Below are 20,193 nucleotides of genomic sequence, written 5' to 3'. Positions count from 1 at the left end.
TTAACTCGCGAAGAGCGCTTAACTTATAATATAATTAGCAATAATACTTATAGAGGAAAATAAGAAGCTACGTACAGCTAACNAGCGTTAATAATAAAAGTAAGATTAGCAGCGTTAATATATTACTTCTAGTAGAGTACTCTAGGTGCCGCAGGCTCAGCAGCTTGCTGCAGAGGCAGAAAGGGTGATTATAGGCACTGATCAGAGTGAGAGCAGTCAGCGACGTCAACGCGCGCCGCCGACGTGTATAAAGTGCCATATTTAAGGACATACTCGCACAACGTGTAAAGCTAGATAATGAATTATATCTCTCAATTTTATCTTATTCTATTGCGTTGTTGTGGCTCAATTGCGCAGAGAGTCGCATCAGGTTTGGTGGGGTGCCCAGCTTACTGGTTTGCCCAGCTTACTGGTGGAGCACGTTAGCGTGAATGCGTAGATCTCCCGGCTCTGATTGGTTCCGCGGAGCCGTTCCAACCGTTTTAGGGCATAATGTCTGTGCATTTTCTACAACGCTTTCCGTAGGGCGCTCTGATCCTGTTTGACCTATGTTTCTACACTCGGTAGCGTCGCAGCCAAGAAAAGGCGCTTTGACAGATGTTGTGATTGGACCGGAGGTTTGTGTTGAACTGGTTTTGTAATGCATGGCTGTTTTAAACCGTCTGTCGATATGTCAACGCTCCGCTAGGTTGCTACCTATATGTGTACCTGCGTAAAACAAATAAGAGGTAATCGTGACACAAAGTCTATCTATCGGGATTCCAAGGCAGTGCAAAGTGACCAAAGCAAAAGGTGAAACTAAGCACGTCCTAGTACCGTGACCCGTTGTGGTTAGTGCAGGCTATGTGATCCCTTTGGCTCCTCCGGTCCGACTCACATGACTAGCACTGTATTTTTGAGCTTCCGGATATTGAAACAAAAAGTCTGCTATAGAGGGTAGGAGCCCTTTGTCGATATGGGGTGAACGGTAAGGTTGCTGACTTAGCTACGTAGCATGTGGTTCTGCTGGGACGCACAGCCACTGTTGTCGCAGGTACCGACAGTGCACATCCTTGGTAGATCCACAGCACCCCTGTGCTTATTAGTCCCAGCTACCCTGTGTTTAAAGCGGCTCATCACCAAGTGTATCTTCAGCCCTCTGATGTTCAATGTAGATGATGGTTCATATGCACTAATACTGTTTCCATCAGCATCGTGGCTTTCTATTTCCGGTAACACATCATGTGAGTTTGTTGACAAGCGACTGGACATTTTGTTGAACAAAATCTGATGGCTAGTGTTTTTGCCTTTCCTCGCGATTTGAGCAGTAGCATTCAGAGCAGGATTTGCAGCTGCAGTGGTGGAGTGATTCATGTTTGACGCCCTTCATAAAGGGCATAACGATAGGCAGAACCCAGAACTTATAATATTTGATTGCTTTCTGGTTTACTTGTCTATAGTATAGGACTTTCTTAAAGCCCGACAAGAAATGGTAATCGTTCTTGGTACAGGGTCATACAGTCATGCGTCATCACTGCGTAAGGAGTTCGACGTTGAAGATATTGATATAGCTTGACGAAATTACTCAACCTATTTTGCAAAACCCATTTCCAAGATCCATTACTGATGGAAATGAAGTCATGTGAAATAAAATCCAAGGTCCCTCAGTGATAGCGAGCATTGTGTATGTGTATGGTACGCTTTTCAGCTACTCATCGCGCACCTTATCTCACCTCCTAGCATTCTTCACTGTCAGTGAACCTCTTATAATCCACCCCCGCGTCATAAAATTCCTATGCAGCAATTCTGCTCACTATTTTGCAGCCTCACGAAATGAGTCAAGACGGCTCAGACGATTGGGAGTCGGCTTCCAACGATTCAGGTCAAGGGTACGGCCTGATTTCTGGATACGTCTCCAAAGACAATTAGCGAAGGATGGCTCCAGCAACAAGTGCTAACAAGACATTTGTAGTGATGATGGGAATATTGCAGGCTCAGAGACGAATAGAAGTACCGACGTGCTGTTTTCAAAAAGAAGCCAAGAGGAAATAGAGAACGATGTGTATGTGTTGCATCCCTTTCTCACCTTCGTATCACAGCAGCCTGCGAACCAATCGAGGAAGCAACAGAGCTGACTATCCTACAAAACCTGCTCTCACAGACCTCAATTCTTCTAAATTCTGCGCCTTGCTTACATCCTAACCCCTTCAGAGTCCAAATCCGTAGTCGGAATTCATCCATTTCTTCAGGTCTAGCACGTCTCTCCATGTCTCAAATCACTGCTTCGCAGCCATCCCAACCGTCATCCTCAGAGCTTCGGATTTGCGCGTTTCCAGAACAGTTCCGATATAAACCCCAACACGACAACACTTGCTTGCCAAAGACACCTCTACCAGAACATCACAGCCCAAACTCCCCAAACTCCCCAACCCAGAGACGTGGGTCAAACATTACGCGAAATCCCATATCAGATACATGGCGCGAGGACGCATACATGAAAAAAGAGGCTGGAGGGGAGAAGATAGTGGATGTCGCGAAGAGGCAAGACAGGTGGCGATGCGAGTACTGTGAAAACCTGAACGAGAGGGGCGTCGCGAACGAGTATTCTGAGGCTGATAAGAGAAAGGATAGCCACGATGCTGGGTCGGGAGTTGCGAGCTCATCTAAAATGTGAGTATTCTTTTCAGTCAGGAACAGAGACGGAAAGCAATCTACTAACCAAACATCTTCTTTCTACCTCCATACAGATCCCCCTACACCTCAAGCAATCCCATCAAAATTCCCGGCTCCGATCCACCCGGCGTTGCGCCTGGCGATCTCGTCAAATGCACGTATTGCGGCGAACAAATGTTCGTCGAGCTTTCGCGCTACGACCCAAGAGAACTGACCGAAGACGGCGTGCGCTGGAGTGTTGTCGAGGACCCGCGTGAGAAGAAGGTACTGACGAAGGAAGTTATGAGGGGAACGCCACAGAAGAGGGTTCGGGAGCGGTGGAGGAAAGATGCGCAGAGGAGCAAGGAGGAGTTGAGAAGGAAGAGTATTGGGGAGATAGGAGGAGTGAGGATTGAAGAGGGGACTGGGGGAGGGATAGCAATTGGAGAAGAGGAGAGTGGGGGTGTGATATTGGAAGAGGGGGAAAGGGATGCTGGAGGGGTAATGATTGGAGAAGGGGAAGAGGAGAGTGGAGGAGTAGGAATAGAAGAGGAAGAAGCAGAAGGAGTGGGTACAAGAGAAGAAGAAACGGGAGGAGTGAGGATAGAGCAAGGGTGATGGAGGGTGTGGGCCTAGAGTGAGATGGAGAGTTTCTTTTGGCATGGGAAGGGATCAGATGTCTTTTGGGTGTTATTGCTACCAACGACCTCAGCATACATATATGCATCCACAGAAGAGGTAACGGATCAGGAACGCGTTAGCTAAAGTATAAAAAAACTATCCGCAAAACTCTACAAATCTCACGTAAAACAGCGTCACAAGTTACGCATATCTTCACCCTTCTTTCATACCCACCCATCCATCCACTCTCCCCACACCCCTTCCAATCTCACCAACTCCCCAACCACCAAACCAATCCACCCAACCCCACCGTAACCCCCAAATGCCACGCAACCCCCCAAGCCATCGCAAACAGATACTTGGGACTAAACACCGTCCAAATAAACAAATGCTGTCTCAGCACCGTACACGCCAGCATAACTGCCGACAGCATCCCCCCCGTCCAAACCGTCAACACGGCCACATGCGCGACCCAAGCCTCCCAACCCCCCCTCTTCTCCCTGTCCTCCTCCTCCCTCCCTGCCAACTCACCCAACCACTCGCGCTCCTTCGCCACCCAATCCGCAACATGCATCTCGCGCGTATCTACGAAGCGCTGGGTGCCGCCGTGGCGACCGAGCAGCAGCAAGCCGGACAAGGACCAGTAGATGGGACCGGCCCAGTTTGAAGCGAAGACGAGCAGGCCGACGGCGAGGACGTTGTAGGTTGAGATTCCGTTGTAGGAGTTTGAGAGGGAGATGGAGGAGATGGAGTTTGAGTTTGCGAGGGCGAAGAAGGAGGTTTGGGAGAGAAGGAGGGTGGTTAGGGTTGTCGAGGTTGGGGTTAGGGTGAGGAGGGCTGTTTTGCATGGGTTAGCTTGCTTCCTTTGCAGGGAGAGGAGTGTGACATACAGAGGAAGAGGTTTTGGAGGCGGAAGAGGAAATAGAGGGGGATGTTTTCTGCTTTTGTCTGGGTGAGGAGGAAGAGGGTTGTTAGGTCGAAGAAGGCGACGGCGAGATCTGAATGTTCAATTTTTTGTCAGCAAGTGTTCTTTACGAGGGAGAGGCTATGGCGGTTAGATGGATAGTTAACGTACCGCCGTTGCCCTGTCTCCCGCGCGCCTTTCTCCTGTTCGAGCGTGTCCACTCTGCAAACGTGATCCAGACTCCGCTCAGAAGAATACCACCAAATACCATGCGAGCAAGGCCGACAAGTTCCAACGTCTCGATCTTTGCCATCAAGTCTGCATTGATGCCGCTTGTCATCTCCGGGGCGTCCTTTGCAGTAAAGGCAAGCTTGAAAACAAATGCCGTGCCACACAGCGGTAATACAGCAATTGTGCCTAGCAGGCGATGCTGATCCGTCGATTCAAGCTCAACGGCACGAGCCTTCTGGTCAGAATCAAATGTTGCGACAGAACGTGCGACGTGCCTAGCCAGCCGAATCGTAACATCCAGATACGTGACTCCGATGAATATCCACAGAATAGCAGAGTATCTCCCATGAAACAAGCCGCTGTTCACGATGTCATCAGCGCCAGCGTACTTCTGGCCAGTCTGGTTCCACCTCCGTATGATACGGTGGACGGCTAGCGCCATAATCGCGGGGTGGAAGATCCACTGGCTGTACCATTCCTTGCGCATATTCTGCAGGAAAAGGCAGAAGAACCAGCCTGATGTGGCCCAGTACCAGAAGTTGTGCTCTTCTTCTACGTAAGAGGATGCAAACATGAGGACTGCGTAGAGAGCGAGAGATAGGCCAAAGTAGATACCGGCTGGCGTGATGGGCCGGAAAGAGGGGAGAGTGAAGAAGGATAATACGCATATGAGGAAAGCTAGACCTGTGCCAATGAAGAGGCGTGGCAGATTGTAGTTGGAAGCTGTACTAGACATGGTTTCTTGAGCCATGTGCATGAACTGATATTGTCAGTGGGAATCTTCCGGATTATAACAGTGAGCGACGCAAAGGTTACCTTGTAAAAGCTTGTAATATCATCCTTTCCGTCTGGCAACGAAGAGATAATCGCTCTCCAGAGACAAGCCAGCTTTTGGCCATCATTTGCCTAAGCACATCAGTAACTGGACAGCTTTGGGGATTGTTGCAGAACATACATCGTATCCTTCAGCGCACTCTGGAGCATGATCTGATTCGACAAATGAGTCCTCAAACTTCAGGTTGGTGTACTTGGCTGCCACAATCTTCTTCATCTGCTTCGCGTTACGGTAAAGAAGCTGGATGCGATCCAGAGCTATCAATCATTAGTCGCATACATCCATCAGCTAGCCCTCCTACTTACGCGCATCCCAGAAGGGAAGGAAATCCTCAAGGAAAACACCGAGATTGTTTTGGGGGACAGGAAATCCAAGCAAACTAGCTAGTGTTGGGGCGATGTCACTCTGCTCAACCATGCGGTAATATTCAAACTCGCCTTCGGTCTTGGGCTTGATTGGACTCTTCCTGTTTACAGGATTGGTGATCTTAGTAAGCTTTGGGCTCATAAAGACTAGTGCTGGGGACGTCTCGCCAGGAGAGGATCCGCCATGATTGCCGCCGTCATTCATACCATGGTCGCCACAAAGAACGAACAGTGTGTTGGATAGGTGGTCCTCGTTTTCGATAGACGAGTAAATGTCGCGGACGATTTCATCCATTTCAATCTGTTTGGGAACCATATTGGGGCTATGTGATGGTCAATATTTTGAATGCTAACCAAGTTGAACGCAGCATTCACCTCTTCGGACCAGCCTTGTGCCCAATGTGATCCAGGCCCAGATAATGCATAATCATTGCATTCCAGTCACTGTTCAGCAACTCATTTGGAACATGCCTCGTCACGTTATTGTCAACCTCTGTGAAATCCTGCACTTTGAAATCAACATTCTATTTTTCCTATATACGACGGGACGCTTATGACTGACCGAGACAAAAAAGCTGCTCGTTCCGTCTGCGCGCTCGAAGACATTGGGAAAGAGCTTCAGCCAGGTATCATCGCCGTACATGACCAGCTTCCCTTTGCCATTTTCAAAGTCCTTTGCTTTGATCTGCGCGAGCCATGTATCCTGCGTCGCGAGGGTCGACGTCGTGTCTGATTCGGCAAAATTTAGGATTACGTCTACGAAGGAGGGAATAGAGCCCGTGGTAATGGCCTTTACACGAGGCATGGTAATTGTAGGAGAGGTTGCGTGAGCCGTGAATGGTAATGCGGTTCCGTCGCGTATGAGACTGGAGGGATGTCAGCCATAATGCGACTTTGTAATGTATTTTCCAGAAGGCTATCATACCTCTGCACAAAGGACATGCCGCTCTCCTCGCCGTACACAAAGTCGCTTCTTAGCGCGTCAACGACCATGAAGACAACTTTGTCGAACGGCGGAGTAGGCGGCTTTTGCCAATCCTTGCCCAGCTTTTCAGAGAACCCAAGGTCTTCATACTGGGCAAGACCCGGCATAAACGGTTTGTAAGGAAAGAAGCCAGTTGCGAAGACCAGTATCGCGACCGGGATCAAAAGATTTGCGACCGTCAGAAAAAGCGTTCGAAGCGCCATTGTGGCCCGACCACCTGTGTTTTAGTCAATTGGGAGATTTTAAGGAGCGAAGGTTGTCATGGCGAGCGCCAAATAGTGCCTAGTTGATATCAACACGTCCAACATGGTGTTGGAAGACGCGACGTTACGTTTGGAGCACCCGAACTCAGGGTCTAGCTATGCCCAAGATGGCTTAGCGGAGATGCTAGTGAGCCAATGACATCACTACCCTTGGATTTCAGCTCTTTCCAAGAAGTCAGTAATCTATTCCAGCACAAACATCCATGTACCGAATGCCATTGGGATTGAGCGTTTTGACAAGGACACAACTTCCCATACAAATCCCGGCCACACATACCCTGCTACCGACACGCACTATCCGCTCTTCTGCACGCATTACGACAGCCGACCGAAACCTCGAGAGACAGCTTTCCGAATACCTACGCCAGCAACAGCTCACCCGTGAGCCTAGACGCTTACAGAGACAAGCAAACATGTCGTTTATCTTGCCGGGTCTTCGCAGAGGCCTGATGCTCAGCACGCCACTCATTCTTTCGACACCTCTGCTGGCGTATCAATTCCGGAATGCGCAACGCATACGCTGCGATGGACCAGACCCCATCACGAAGATTACTAATGACTTGAAGAGCAACTATGCTGCCGAAGCAAGAACCCCCATTATTACTCAGTCAGGTGCGGTAAACCCGAGAGCAATTCAACAAATCAGCATGGGAAGTATTCTCGGTGTTATTGGAGGTTTGGGAATTAGCGTCTTCAGCAAGCCGCTGGCAATATTGATTGGATTAGGCATCTTTGCTGTACAAGTAAGTTCATCATCTCAGTCATTGAGGCTCTATATAACTATCTGTGACATACGTCTTTTACCGAACATTACATCCCAGGATATATTCCTGGTTATGCATTCCCATCACGCACCCTCCATGCTTATGCTTTGAATGTGGAAACCAAGATTGACCCATATACTAGTTCATCGAGTCACGAGGAATTCACATCGTACCATACTCATTCCTCCAGCGCCGTTTGAAGTCCATGAACGTCCGGTCGCTGGTCCAAGACAATGTGGCTTTCAAATTGTCCTTTGGTCTGACATTCGCCATGGCTGCGTTTGCTGAATTCTAAATCCAACGAGTTCTCGACAAGTCGCTCAGTATGCAGCAGGTTAAGGGAAACCTTGGGCAAATCGATGCGCTGGGTTCATCACCTGTGGTTGGAGCTGCATCTGCAGCTGTTTGCAACTCGACCAGAATGCCTTTACCGTGTCCTTGAAAGCCACACTGTTCCTTGCATTCCTATACATAGGTTAGCTTTGAATGCACGCATCATGGCTGTTGGCCAACATACCTAGACATGCTCTCAATGAGCTTTCGCACCATGTCTTGAACGCCCTGGTCTTGTTGCAAGCGTTGGAGCAGTGGCTGCTCAGCCAACGAGTTCGTGATGTATGCTCTTGCATTCTTGTCGGCCCTCATAAAAGCACGAAGGGGCGCGACAACATGCTCTAAGCTGCTGTAGTCTACTTCTCCGCAGATATTCGCAATTAGTGCAAAGCAGACTGAAGGCCCGAAGTGAGCCACAATCTCCTGGGTCGTAGCATGGTATTCGCTATGTGGGTTGCCCGCGAGCTCAAAGATATCTTTCCACAACTTGGCAGCTGCGCGTTTCGGCAACACCTCAGGGGACTTGATCGACTCAACTGTGAAACCAAACATCCCGGATAGGTTTTCCGGAGACGCTTGCTTCAGGATACCAGGGTCAGCGTTGATGAAGTTTTGGATAAGCTCAATACAGCCAACCGCAATCTCAGGGTCATTTCTTGGGTGTTGCAGAGCTTGCATGATGCTCAGGTTGTGCTGAAGTAAACGCTGGGCTTGCTCTTGGAAGCCTTCGGGCTGTTCGTGCTTGTGTGACGAGATCCAACAACACGCTGTTTCCAGCACAAACGGAAGTCTTGGAGTCTGCAAGGTCGTCTTGGTGATGAAGTCAATCGCCGCAGATAGTGGTAGAACAAAGGGTCCTGACACTGTCTCCTTGAACCCAGTACGCAGAACACTACACGCAGCCTCGACGATCTCGTCATTACCGGAGAACACCTGGGTCATGTAGTTGACGAGATTAATGATTTGGTTTTGGATTTCCTTGCCTGGCCCTTGCAACCAGAATGTAGAAGGCTTCTTGTCAGATTCGAGATCTATCACTTCCTCGTCTGAGGCTTGCATAGCTTTTCCTATACTTGCCAAGCACTTTAACGTTGTCAAAGCGAGAATTTGGCCCTGCTCCATGTCTCCTCCCTCTTTGGTAATGTTGATCGCTTGCATGGCATCGCGCGTGATGTACTGAAAGAGCTGCCGTACGCCTTCTAGCTGCTTCTCATCTGAGTCCTGGGCTTGAACTATGGCGGCAATACCTTTCAGAACCATGCTCTTGGTGAATTCTTCAGCTGTTGCATAGGTAATGAACTGTTCGTACATTTGGAAGAAAGATGCCAACTCCCCTGTCAGAGACTTGCGGCACTCGGAACAGAGCGAGGCAAAGGACTTTGCAGCACCATGTGCGATTGCTGGTTGAGCCAGAGCCGTAAGGAGAAAGGGGAGAACTTGGGGAAGGAATTGCGGGTTCCGGAGGAAAAAGTGGTTCAAAGCCGCAACAAGTTCAACAGCCGTCCGCCGTGTTATCGCAGGTACATCGGGGTTGCTCGATATTGTTGAGAATAATGGTTGCTCGAACAGTCTGAGCATACGGTCATCCGAGCTTTGGGTCAATGCATCAGCAATGGCGATGAGCCCGAATAACCCCGTCTCAAGATGAAGCCACTTGCCTGCGCTCAAACCATGTAGTGCGAAGTCAACGAATTGATCAGTCAGAACATCTCGCAAGGGTTCATAGGCATCCATAATGATGTCGCGAACATCAATACGGAATACCTTGAATGTCTTCCTGGCATCAGAATCCCAAGAATCAGTAACGTCAGCTGGCGGGTAGATGATCTTTTGGACAAGCTCGGATATGGCTTGAAGAACATTGGCCTTGGCCGCATCCATCCATGCTGGTACCTGCTCCCCTGAGGGATATAGGAATGTTTCTTCGGACATGGCGCTGACATAGCTACTCCAGAAGTCAAGCACCACAGGAGCAACCTCGTCCTCTGCGCCTACTGGCTCCGGATATTTGAGGAGGTCATGCAGAAATGACATGACTTGTTGATAGTGCGCATTGTCCGGCTGGGTGTAGATGACCTTGGACTCAAGCAGAATTTGTCCGTAAGCCACAATGATCCTTGCAAGTGAGACGGTTTCGGCATCGGAGTTTTTCAGTATTTCCAGACCCCAAGGACCGTAAATGGCCGCCCATAGCATTTCTTGATGCTTTTTCTCGAAGAACGTAGGGTAGTTCTCAAGAATCTCCGCGACAAGTTCCATTGCATCCTCAACATGGTATTCGAGGCATGTTAGAGCGAGCTCGTTGACGGAACGAAGACGTTGTAGCTTCTCTGGCATATCTTTGAACTCTGATTGAGCATAAAAGATCCACCCTGTGAAACACTTGAGGGCGGCTATACATATCTTCTCTCCCTGCTGCACGGACTGAGCATAGTTCGGGTCATCGATAGCTACCGATAGCCATTTGATGCCACGACCAAACGACACATGAAGGAGGATCTCTACACTCTCGACATTTGCCGCCATGCGCTCGTGAGGTTTCCGGTCTGGGACATTTGAGGGTTTCTTGGCTTCGTCTGCTAAGCTCATTACAAAATCGAGCATGACCAGAAGCTGATCATCGGAGAATTGTGGCAATAGATCCCATGTGGAAGGGTGCTCGCTCAGGGTGGCATCCAAGATTGGTTGCTGAACGGCAAAAGAGGCAGCCAAACTCCTCACACACTGAGTCCATACTGAAATGGGTTTGGTGAAGTACTGAGCCAAGGTTGAGCTAATTTTTCGGGTTGCAATGGATGAGGTAGGTCGGGAAACAAGGTGATGAATGAGTGTTGATAGTAGTTGCTCCGATTCTTCTTCGCTCAGCTCGGCTGAGTCAGCGTTGAGCTTAACCGTCAGGGTCAGAGCGCCAAAGAAGCGAACCTGCTCGTCGTCGCTCCTGAGGAGAGCATTTGCAATCTCCCATCCCTGAGGCGAGCGCTGGAGCACGCGTAGAGTGGCTTCGGTCTCTGAGATTTTTTTGGCCTGGCCAGGCTCGTATAAGGATTTGACCAGGCGCTCTATTTCTTCATATGGCAGTGGAAACGACTGGGCCCCATTGCTAGCCATGTTTTTTCTGAGGCCGGTGTCAGTGGATTGGGGGTTGTTTTTGGGTATGCTGATGGCGTTGTTTGCTTGTGCCAATCAAAATCGGCAATAGGCAGTAGTGCTGCTCGAGGCGAAGCGGCGAGAGTCATGCAAAGACCGATGACGAAGATAAGGAAAAACGGAGGGAGGTCAAGCGGGATTGGGGCTGGCCAGATACATATCATAGCTGGCCCGACGTCCATTCACCCAGAACTAGCCCGTGGTGAGGCCGAAAGGAGGAAAGCGTGACCAAAGGGCGGGAACTGGGCGCCAGAAGGATGCAGATTGTGCGACTTACACGATGTGCGGGTTGCAGCCTGGAGAATCTAGTGGTTTCTGGGATTATTGCAGACTGAGCATAGTGAGCCGTGTCCGGGTGGAGAGTGGAGAGTGGCGAGGGACTAGCAGTGGGCAAGGCGAGAAGGCAGAGAAAGGCGAGGTGAGCAGACTGAATGACATCTACCTGGGCGCGTAGTGGGGCAGGGTCGACAGCAGGCGACAGCGATGCAAGTGCAACTTCATGGCTTCTAGCAGAGCATGGAGAAGACGCCCAGCTGTGGCGGGCGATTTAAAGGCGGCGGTGCCTGAGCAAGAAGGTTTTTGTGCTTGGCGATGTTGGTCCCAGGGTCCACCGTGGGGTGCGAGGCTGTAGTGCAAGTGTAAGCTGATGCTGTAGGCTGGAGATTGGCGGGGTGGCGTGCATGTACCGATTGACCATCGGCGCAAACCGACGTGCCACTCCTTGATGCTCTTGCCGCGTATCTTACGGCGTTCCCACGCGATAGCTGCTGCATATGTAGCTGCAAAGTCGCCATTCCCCTCCACCAGACATCTTCACGCTTCTGCAGCCCTGCGTGCCATCGACATGGCCAAAGTAGATACCTCCCACCGGCTGGCAGAGCTCCGCAAGCTCATGAAGGAGCGCAATGTCGACATCTACAGTACGCCTGCGCTTCCAACAAGGCTGCAAATGGGTCACTGACAACATGCAGTGGTGCCATCCGAAGACAGCCATCAGAGCGAGTACATTGCCCCGTGTGACGCCCGCCGAGGTCAGAACAGGACCCCCGCTACTCGTCGTATCCCACCCCATTGACCCTCCCTAGCATACATCAGTGGCTTCACTGGCTCCGCTGGCTATGCAGTCATTACACACGACAAGGCAGCCCTCTCGACCGACGGACGCTACTTCAACCAGGCTGAGAAGCAGCTGGACAGCAACTGGGAGCTGCTGAAACAAGGCATACAGGACGTGCCCACCATCCAAGAGTGGACTGCGGACCAGGCCGAGGGGGGCAAGGTTGTTGGCGTCGACCCGAGTGTAGTCACGGCAGCAGCCGCTCGTAAGCTTGCCGAAAAGATCAAGAAGAAGGGCGGCGAATACAAGGCTGTTGATGAGAACTTGGTCGATTTGGTATGGGGCGCAGAGAGACCAGCTCGCCCAAGCGAAAAAGTCATTGTTCAGCCCGACAAATACGCTGGCAAGAGCTTCAGCAACAAGATTGAGGATTTGCGAAAGGAACTGGAGAAGAAGAAGAGCCCGGGTTTTGTCATGTCCATGCTTGACGAGGTCGCGTGGCTCTTCAACCTCCGTGGGAGCGAGTGCGTGTGCCATGAAGCCAGTTAAAAAAAACTCTCAAACTGACGTCGCACAGCATTCCTTACAACCCTGTCTTCTTCTCGTACGCCGCCATCACACCCACCGCCGCCACGCTCTACGTCGACGATAGCAAGCTACCCGAAGATGTCAAGAAGCACCTGGGCGACAAAGTCACCATTCGTCCATACGAAGAAATTTTTGGCGATGTCACCGCACTAAGCAAAGAGCTCTCTGCAACAAGCGAAAAGGACACTACACCCAAGAAGTTCCTGATCTCGAACCAGGCTTCATGGGCGCTCAACAAGGCCCTCGGTGGTGAAGACAAGGTCGAGGAGACGCGGAGTCCAGTCGGAGATGCCAAGGCAGTCAAGAACGAGGTCGAGCTGGAAGGCATGCGACAGTGTCATATCCGCGACGGAGCTGCATTGAGCGAATACTTTGCCTGGCTAGAGGACCAGCTGATCAACAAGAAGGCTACGCTGGACGAAGTCGATGCTGCTGACAAGCTGGAGGAGATTCGCAAGAAGCACGACATGTTTATGGGTCTTTCCTTTGACACCATCTCGTCAACAGGCCCCAATTCGGCAGTCATACACTACAAGCCAGAGAAGGGTGCATGCTCAGTCATTGACCCCAAGGCCATCTACCTTTGCGACTCTGGAGCGCAATATCGTGATGGCACTACCGATACCACACGGACACTGCACTTTGCAGAGCCGACCGACATGGAGCGCAAAGCATACACACTGGTGCTCAAAGGCAACATGGCTCTGGAGCGCGTCAAGTTTCCAAAGGGCACGACAGGCTTCGCATTGGATTCGTTGGCTCGTCAATTTCTGTGGGCGGAGGGTCTTGATTACCGTCACGGCACAGGACATGGTGTCGGGTCGTTTCTCAATGTGCACGAGGGGCCGATTGGGATCGGCACAAGGGTGCAATATTCGGAGGTTTCATTGGCCGTCGGAAACGTCGTGTCCGACGAGCCCGGATACTACGAGGATGGAAAGTTCGGAATCCGAATCGAGAATATGATCATGGTCAAGGAAGTCGAAACCAAACACAAATTTGGCGACAAGCCGTATCTGGGGTTCGAGCATGTGACAATGACACCTCATTGCCGCAACTTGGTTGACATGAGCCTGCTCACCGAGGACGAAAAGGCGTTTCTCAATGACTACCACAAGGAAGTCTATGAAAAGACGAGCAAGTTCTTCGAGAACGACGCCTTGACATTGGAGTGGTTGAAGCGCGAGACGGCACCATACTAGAGAAGTAGTGTAACAAGCAATCAGGAAGATAGTCTTGAGGACAACCAGGTAGCCAGTGCACCTAGTCTGCGGCTCGGCATTAGCATTAGCACACGCACATAGATTTCCACAGGTGTAGTGTTGGTGCGATACATACTAGGCATGGAGTAGGCATGGGCCCTGATATTCTGCAGCATCGTCCAGGGTCTTTTGGTGGCCACCGACCCACTCGGACCGAAAGGTCATCAGGTGAGTTTACTAGGTGTACACTAATCTCCGCAGTAATGTATGCAATGTCTCCAGTCCGGTACCGCACCATGAACTCTTGGAGAGAGACGGACTCCGGTGGCCCAAGGCCACGACGGCAATTCACGGCCATGGCAGTCAGCAAGGCAGAGTGCGTGATTGGACGGGCAGAGCAGGGCGTGTGTCAAAGGGCGCATGGTGGGGTCTAGAAGGCCGCGGGTGATGGCGGGGCAAGCTCCGAGCTGTGCTAAGGATGGCGGGATAGAGGGACCTTGGAAAGGCAAAAAAATATTGCGATGCCCGCGGGTACATGTACAGGTAATACATTTGTTTCGACGTTGACTCACGATCTTACCTGAGACTTTCCTAAACGACTTCAATTGCCTATTTTGGACTTGGGCGGTATTACTTGACTACTAATTAGTTCTTTCTTTCTCTCTTTCTTTATATACCTCTTTTTCTCTTGTGAATCACCCCACTGTCAGATTCAATTCCTCTCTTCTCGTTACCTTTTTTTCTCCTTCTATCTCCAAACGATACAATGGCAACTGAACTCCCCACCACCAATGGCAACCGCGCCCAAGATGGCGAGAACAACTTTGCCGTCAAGGCCGGATTGGCACGCATGCTGAAGGGCGGAGTCATTATGGACGTTGTCAATGCTGAGCAAGTATGTCCAATTGCCTTGCCACAGGTTAAGATTTCAGCATGAACAGTCTGGCTAACCACATCACTGTGTGAATAGGCACGGATAGCAGAAGAGGCAGGAGCCTCAGCCGTCATGGCCCTCGAGCGTGTCCCCGCCGACATTCGCGCTCAAGGCGGCGTAGCACGCATGAGCGATCCCAAGATGATCAAGGAAATCATGGACACAGTCACCATCCCCGTCATGGCCAAAGCCCGAATTGGCCACTTTGTCGAATGCCAGGTAAACCCATCCTCCCCCTCCATCTATCCCCCCCCCCCAAAACAGACCCAATTCGCTAACCCCTCCTCTCGCCAACTAGATCCTCGAAGCCCTCGGCGTAGACTACATTGACGAATCCGAAGTCCTCACCCCAGCCGACGCCCTGCACCACGTCTCCAAGCACCCCTTCCGCATCCCCTTCGTCTGCGGGTGCCGCAACCTGGGCGAAGCCCTACGCCGCATCTCTGAAGGCGCCGCCATGATCCGCACAAAAGGCGAAGCCGGCACGGGCGACGTCATCGAAGCCGTGCGCCACATGCGCTCCGTCAACGCGGAAATCGCCCGCGCAAAGAACATGTCGGAGGAGGAGTTGCGCGTGTATGCCAAGGAACTCCAGGTCGACTACGCGCTGCTGAAGGAGACGGCCAAGCTCGGTAGGCTTCCCGTTGTCAACTTTGCGGCCGGTGGCGTGGCGACGCCCGCGGATGCGGCCCTCATGATGCAGTTGGGCTGCGATGGCGTGTTTGTCGGCTCTGGCATCTTCAAGTCCGGGGATGCGGCGAAGAGGGCCAAGGCGATTGTGCAGGCGGTTACGCATTATAATGATCCCAAGGTGTTGATGGAGGTTAGTATGGATTTGGGTGAGGCCATGGTCGGCATTAATTGCAGTAACATGGCTGAGGAGGAGAAGCTTGCGAAGAGGGGGTGGTAAGTAAGAAGTTTGTGTGTGTGTGTGAGAGAGAGAGAGAGAGAAGACAGAAAATAGGTGTGTGTATGTATGTATATGAAGGGATTGATATGGCGTTTTCTTTTCCTTTCTTTTTTCCTTCTCTACGATATAAAAATGGAGGGGGGAAATGATGTATAGAAAGATGGAAAAAAATGGTCGAGTGGGATACGTTTTGAACGAGATTCAACATTTTGCTTGTTCATATGTTTGCTTTTCTTGTCTTGCGTTCCAAATGTACATCTTGCCCCCCCTTGGCTTACATTGTGAGTCATGTCGGTTTTCATGGGGTGCCAATTTGTTCATTTGACAATTATCATCACCATGTCAAACCACAAATCACGTCATCCTCAAGGCCGAGGTAAAGTGAGCAGATGGACAAACACAGTCACGACACGAACAAAGACAAAACATACTACAAACAAGTACGGTGGACTTTTGTTGTTTACATTGAGCTACCTGTAATCAAAACTGCAAACGATGCAGATATGTCCATGTAGTAGACAGTGAGCCCGCACCCTCCCTGTTTATAACCGACTAGTGGCCACTAGTGATGTTTACCAAGAGGGCGTCACCTTGTCACACCCATGGAAAATAGAAATGATTCATAACCGTCAAACTCCGCTGCGCCAGAGACAAACCCACTCATAGCAGCGCATGGCCCGAACCTACCCGCCGCGACTGTCGATAGGGAGGCTTACAAGAGGTAAGGAAGATGCAGTCAAGCGACTTGGTCTTTTGTGTTCTTAGCGGTCCTCGGCCCACTCGTTCTCTCGGCGGATTTGCTCCTCCTCCTCGGGGGTGAAGTCATTCTGAATGTTGAACGTCTTACGGATCTCGTCGGGCGACTTTCCCTTGATCATGTTGGCGACTGTTTTGCAGCCAACATCGAGGAGGGCCTTGATGTCGAGGTAGTTGGCGGCGAGGATGATCTCAAAGAGCATCTCTTGGTCGACCTGCATGAACTTTTGGTCCCACTCGTCAATGTCGGTCGACTTCTTGCGCGAGTCCGAGTCGTCGTCCTGGGTGGCGGGCGGGTCGTTCTTGTGGTGGGTGCACCACTCGAGCACCTTCTTCATCACGGCTTCGTTTACCTGGCAGCTGTCAGCGGTGGTGGCTTAGGCAGGTGGTAGTGTGACATACGTTGGGAATGGGGATGGACTCGTCGGATTCACCGCCGAGATCCTCGAGCAAGTTCTTGATCAGGATGGAGCGCTCGGCAACGGGGCGCTCGACCTGCATGTTGACGCCATCCGAGGTGGTGATGCTGATAAGCTTGACGCCCTCGGCATTAGTGGAAGCCATTGTATTAGGCGTCGGGGGAGGTGGTGTAGAGTCGACGTGTAAGTGGGGTAAGCTGTGGCTGGGGTAGATGGAGATGGAATGCGCAGGGCCAGAAGTCAATGGGCTACTGGTCGGAGCAAGTGGGGTGGTGTTGGGAGAGGCAAAGAAGGCGACGGCGGGGGGTTATATAGAGACGGAGTGTTTGTAGGTTTGCGCACAGAGAGGCAAGTAAGTAAGAGAAAGGCAACTGCGATGGTCGCCCGTCCGCGCCGCCAGCCAGAGGCGAGCTTAGGGCCAAGCCCGTCCCAATCAGGCCCAAGCGCAAGGCTGCAGTCGCCAAAGACACCTTTTGCCCCTGCCACACTTCATCATGCGTGAAGGGAAGACTGTCGATTTTGATACCATTCACACGGCATGCGCCTTTTGATACGCACTTGGGCCTTTGTCTCTGTGCATCACTGCTCGAAGCGGCTTCGGTTTGCGCTTCGTCTGCGGATGCTCGCAGGCTGCACGGTGCTGTGACGCTGGAGCCAGCGGAGCCCTATGGATGAGGGGTCTCCCCTCCCTCTCCGCGCGACGACAAGAACAGATACATGGGCCGTACTGGGGCCGGTAGAAGTAGCCAGAAGGCCGAGTCTTGGAGTCGAATGGCGCAACCAAAAGAAAGGATACCGGGAGCCGTCTCATGTGTCTAGGTGCGTATGTATTGCGCATATGTACATGCGTCTGTATGCGTTGAACATGTCTGCCATTGAGTGACGTCCCGCCATGACGAACGCGTCGATCGTGCTACTTTTGAGTCGTTCACAGAGAAGCCAACTGTCTCCCTGCAGACGCCCATCCACACATGATGCTACAAACAGGTGTTCATCTGTATACATACACCAGGATCCCGGCCATGACCAGAGCAGGCACACCACTGATGTTCTGCCACGTGACGGCGCTGGCCGTATCTAGCTCCCCACCGCAGGCTGCCCTCGAGGATGCGAGCTGGCTGCCTGACTGCCTGACAGCCACTGGCCCATCTGATCAAGCCGCCTGACAGCAGTCTCGTTTCGCGACTCTGCTCTGCAGTCTTCCATGGACTCGGACCGTCTTTGCACTCCAAGACCCAGGCCTGACGACACTCACGCCTTGCACCAATTATGACAGTCGGCTCCCCCTTATCCGCATTCAACTTCTTGGTTAACATAGGCCTGCACTAAAACATGCGTTGGCCTCACTTTTGCGCAAACAATCACTCCACCACAAAAGACATGCCCTTGTGCGACGTGGCCATTACACCCTCCGGCTTCCCCATACTGCTGCCATCATGTGGCGGAGAGTCTACTTTCTCCTTATTCTAGTCCGCATCTACTTTGCCCTGTCGCCCAGTTACCTGCACCCTGACGAGAACTTCCAGGGCCCAGAGGTTGTTGCTGGTATGCTTGCCCTGCCTTACGCAAACTTGTGGCCCCTCATGCTGACAATTACCAGGACGCGTCTTCTCCTACCCCGTCCACGAAACATGGGAATTCACCTCGAACCACCCCATCCGCAGCACCTTCCCATTATGGCTTGCATACGGCTGGCCCATGTATATTCTGCGTTGGCTATGGGAGGGCTCTGGATATGACGTTTCGCCGTCTGTTGTCTACTGGACACTACGCGTACTCATGCTGTCATTGAGCGTCGTCATGGAGGACTGGGCAATCCACGAGTTGGTCGCGTCGCCCCGCGCCCGACGCATCGCCGTGGTCCTGGTCGCATCCTCGTACGTGACATGGACTTTCCAGACGCATACGTTTTCAAACAGCCTCGAAACATTATTGGTGCTCTGGAGTTTGGTTTTGATCCAAAGGATCACTGGCGATAAGGTATGGGCTACGTCAGCCCCTCGCCCACCTAGCATATGCAGCTAACCAGACTTGCAGAAACGCTCCGGCATACTAGCCTCGTCCATCTTGGGCTTCATGGCCGTCGTCGGCATCTTCAATCGCATTACCTTTCCAGCATTTCTGGTTTTGCCTGCCACAACATTGCTACCGCACTTCCAGCGCAAGTCAGTCTACCCCTCGTTCGCGCCACTCGGACCATGCTAACATTCGCAGGCCGTTTTCGCTAGTCTTCTTGGCTACATTTGCTCTTGCAACAGTCTTCCTTGCCGTGTGTATCGACACGGCCTTTTATACCCCAGGCGAATTTACATTTTCAAAAGTCTTTACTGCCCCCGTCATTACGCCCTTCAACAACTTTCTCTACAACTCCCAGTCCGAGAACCTTGCCCAGCATGGCATACATCCGCGGTACCAGCACTTGCTGGTCAACCTCCCTCAACTACTCGGGCCCGCCATTCCACTTATGTTCTTCTTGCGCAAAGCGCACATCACCATGAACCTGATATCGGCCCTGTCTGGTGTCGCTCTACTCAGCATCTTCCCACACCAAGAGGCGCGCTTCTTGTTGCCCGCAGTACCTCTGGTCCTGTCCTCGATACGCGTGCCGAACCCGCCTTTCAAAAAGCCTTGGATAGCGACGTGGGTCATCTTCAACGTAACCTTGGGGTTATTGATGGGCGTGTATCATCAAGGCGGCATCGTGCCCGTACAGATCAACATTGCCAAGACCAACGAAACTATCAGTCATGCCTTCTGGTGGAAAACCTACAGTCCGCCCACCTGGTTGTTGAATGGCAAGAACGAAGAACTTAAGACTGTGGATTTGATGGGCTGCCCGGGCGAGCAGATGCTTGAAAGAGTAAAGGAAGCGCTACCGCCTTGTCGAACTCGAAAACCCCCACGGGTTGAGGATCAAGGTGCTACGTATCTTGTAGCACCACGGTCCGCCTATTTCTTGAAGCCATACCAAGATGCAACTAAGCAGAATGATGTTCGATTAGAAGAAGTGTGGAGCTACCGACAGCACCTCAACCTTGACGACATGGATTTCGCTGACGACGGTGTTTGGAACACCATCAATCGTGTTATTGGTGATCGAGGCCTGGTAGTGTGGAAGGCCACTCGCAACTGCTCGACCCTTTCCTAGTGAGATACAGCCATTTTACTCTCGCGATACATGATATGAAATGATATCAATGCGAGTGTAGAGGTGGTCTGGTAGGCTCAATGCTATATGGGGGCTAGGT

The 20,193-nt window shown here is 51.5% G+C and overlaps 8 protein-coding genes across 8 annotated transcripts; 5 read left to right on the top strand and 3 right to left on the bottom strand.

The window, feature by feature from the left end:
* Positions 1–1,812: 1,812 nt before the first annotated feature.
* On the top strand, positions 1,813–3,249 carry COCMIDRAFT_39129 (uncharacterized protein; the record flags this gene model as incomplete). The annotated part of the gene is made up of 5 exons (XM_007692408.1): positions 1,813–1,868; positions 1,952–2,041; positions 2,191–2,649; positions 2,727–3,094; positions 3,131–3,249. 5 exons carry the CDS (start codon positions 1,813–1,815, stop codon positions 3,247–3,249), a joined length of 1,092 nt encoding a protein of 363 aa, XP_007690598.1.
* A 271-nt stretch (positions 3,250–3,520) lies between these two features.
* Positions 3,521–6,775, bottom strand: COCMIDRAFT_28577 (uncharacterized protein; the record flags this gene model as incomplete). The annotated part of the gene is made up of 9 exons (XM_007692406.1): positions 3,521–4,089; positions 4,143–4,250; positions 4,328–5,147; positions 5,204–5,293; positions 5,343–5,479; positions 5,528–5,910; positions 5,963–6,090; positions 6,150–6,453; positions 6,513–6,775. 9 exons carry the CDS (start codon positions 6,773–6,775, stop codon positions 3,521–3,523), a joined length of 2,802 nt encoding a protein of 933 aa, XP_007690596.1.
* A 473-nt stretch (positions 6,776–7,248) lies between these two features.
* Positions 7,249–7,894, top strand: COCMIDRAFT_102372 (uncharacterized protein; the record flags this gene model as incomplete). The annotated part of the gene is made up of 2 exons (XM_007692423.1): positions 7,249–7,578; positions 7,742–7,894. 2 exons carry the CDS (start codon positions 7,249–7,251, stop codon positions 7,892–7,894), a joined length of 483 nt encoding a protein of 160 aa, XP_007690613.1.
* Positions 7,895–7,934: 40 nt separating this feature from the next.
* On the bottom strand, positions 7,935–11,040 carry COCMIDRAFT_102310 (uncharacterized protein; the record flags this gene model as incomplete). The annotated part of the gene is made up of 2 exons (XM_007692422.1): positions 7,935–8,064; positions 8,117–11,040. 2 exons carry the CDS (start codon positions 11,038–11,040, stop codon positions 7,935–7,937), a joined length of 3,054 nt encoding a protein of 1,017 aa, XP_007690612.1.
* A 763-nt stretch (positions 11,041–11,803) lies between these two features.
* COCMIDRAFT_102295 (uncharacterized protein) lies at positions 11,804–13,926 on the top strand (the record flags this gene model as incomplete). Its single annotated transcript, XM_007692421.1, has 4 exons — positions 11,804–11,999; positions 12,051–12,110; positions 12,165–12,660; positions 12,714–13,926. 4 exons carry the CDS (start codon positions 11,804–11,806, stop codon positions 13,924–13,926), a joined length of 1,965 nt encoding a protein of 654 aa, XP_007690611.1.
* Positions 13,927–14,692: 766 nt separating this feature from the next.
* Positions 14,693–15,770, top strand: COCMIDRAFT_28574 (uncharacterized protein; the record flags this gene model as incomplete). The annotated part of the gene is made up of 3 exons (XM_007692405.1): positions 14,693–14,821; positions 14,897–15,079; positions 15,159–15,770. 3 exons carry the CDS (start codon positions 14,693–14,695, stop codon positions 15,768–15,770), a joined length of 924 nt encoding a protein of 307 aa, XP_007690595.1.
* A 761-nt stretch (positions 15,771–16,531) lies between these two features.
* On the bottom strand, positions 16,532–17,090 carry COCMIDRAFT_102375 (uncharacterized protein; the record flags this gene model as incomplete). The annotated part of the gene is made up of 2 exons (XM_007692420.1): positions 16,532–16,879; positions 16,929–17,090. The coding sequence occupies 2 exons, from the start codon at positions 17,088–17,090 to the stop codon at positions 16,532–16,534; spliced, it is 510 nt and encodes a 169-aa protein (XP_007690610.1).
* A 1,291-nt stretch (positions 17,091–18,381) lies between these two features.
* On the top strand, positions 18,382–20,093 carry COCMIDRAFT_7614 (glycosyltransferase family 22 protein; the record flags this gene model as incomplete). The annotated part of the gene is made up of 4 exons (XM_007692400.1): positions 18,382–18,490; positions 18,546–18,925; positions 18,983–19,110; positions 19,160–20,093. The coding sequence occupies 4 exons, from the start codon at positions 18,382–18,384 to the stop codon at positions 20,091–20,093; spliced, it is 1,551 nt and encodes a 516-aa protein (XP_007690590.1).
* Between the last annotated feature and the right edge of the window lie 100 nt (positions 20,094–20,193).

Source organism: Bipolaris oryzae (assembly GCF_000523455.1).
Source record: "Bipolaris oryzae ATCC 44560 unplaced genomic scaffold scaffold_128, whole genome shotgun sequence".
Lineage (NCBI taxonomy): Eukaryota > Fungi > Ascomycota > Dothideomycetes > Pleosporales > Pleosporaceae > Bipolaris > Bipolaris oryzae.
The sequence above is the reverse complement of the archived record's forward strand: the minus strand, read 5'-3'. Positions and strand labels throughout refer to the sequence as shown.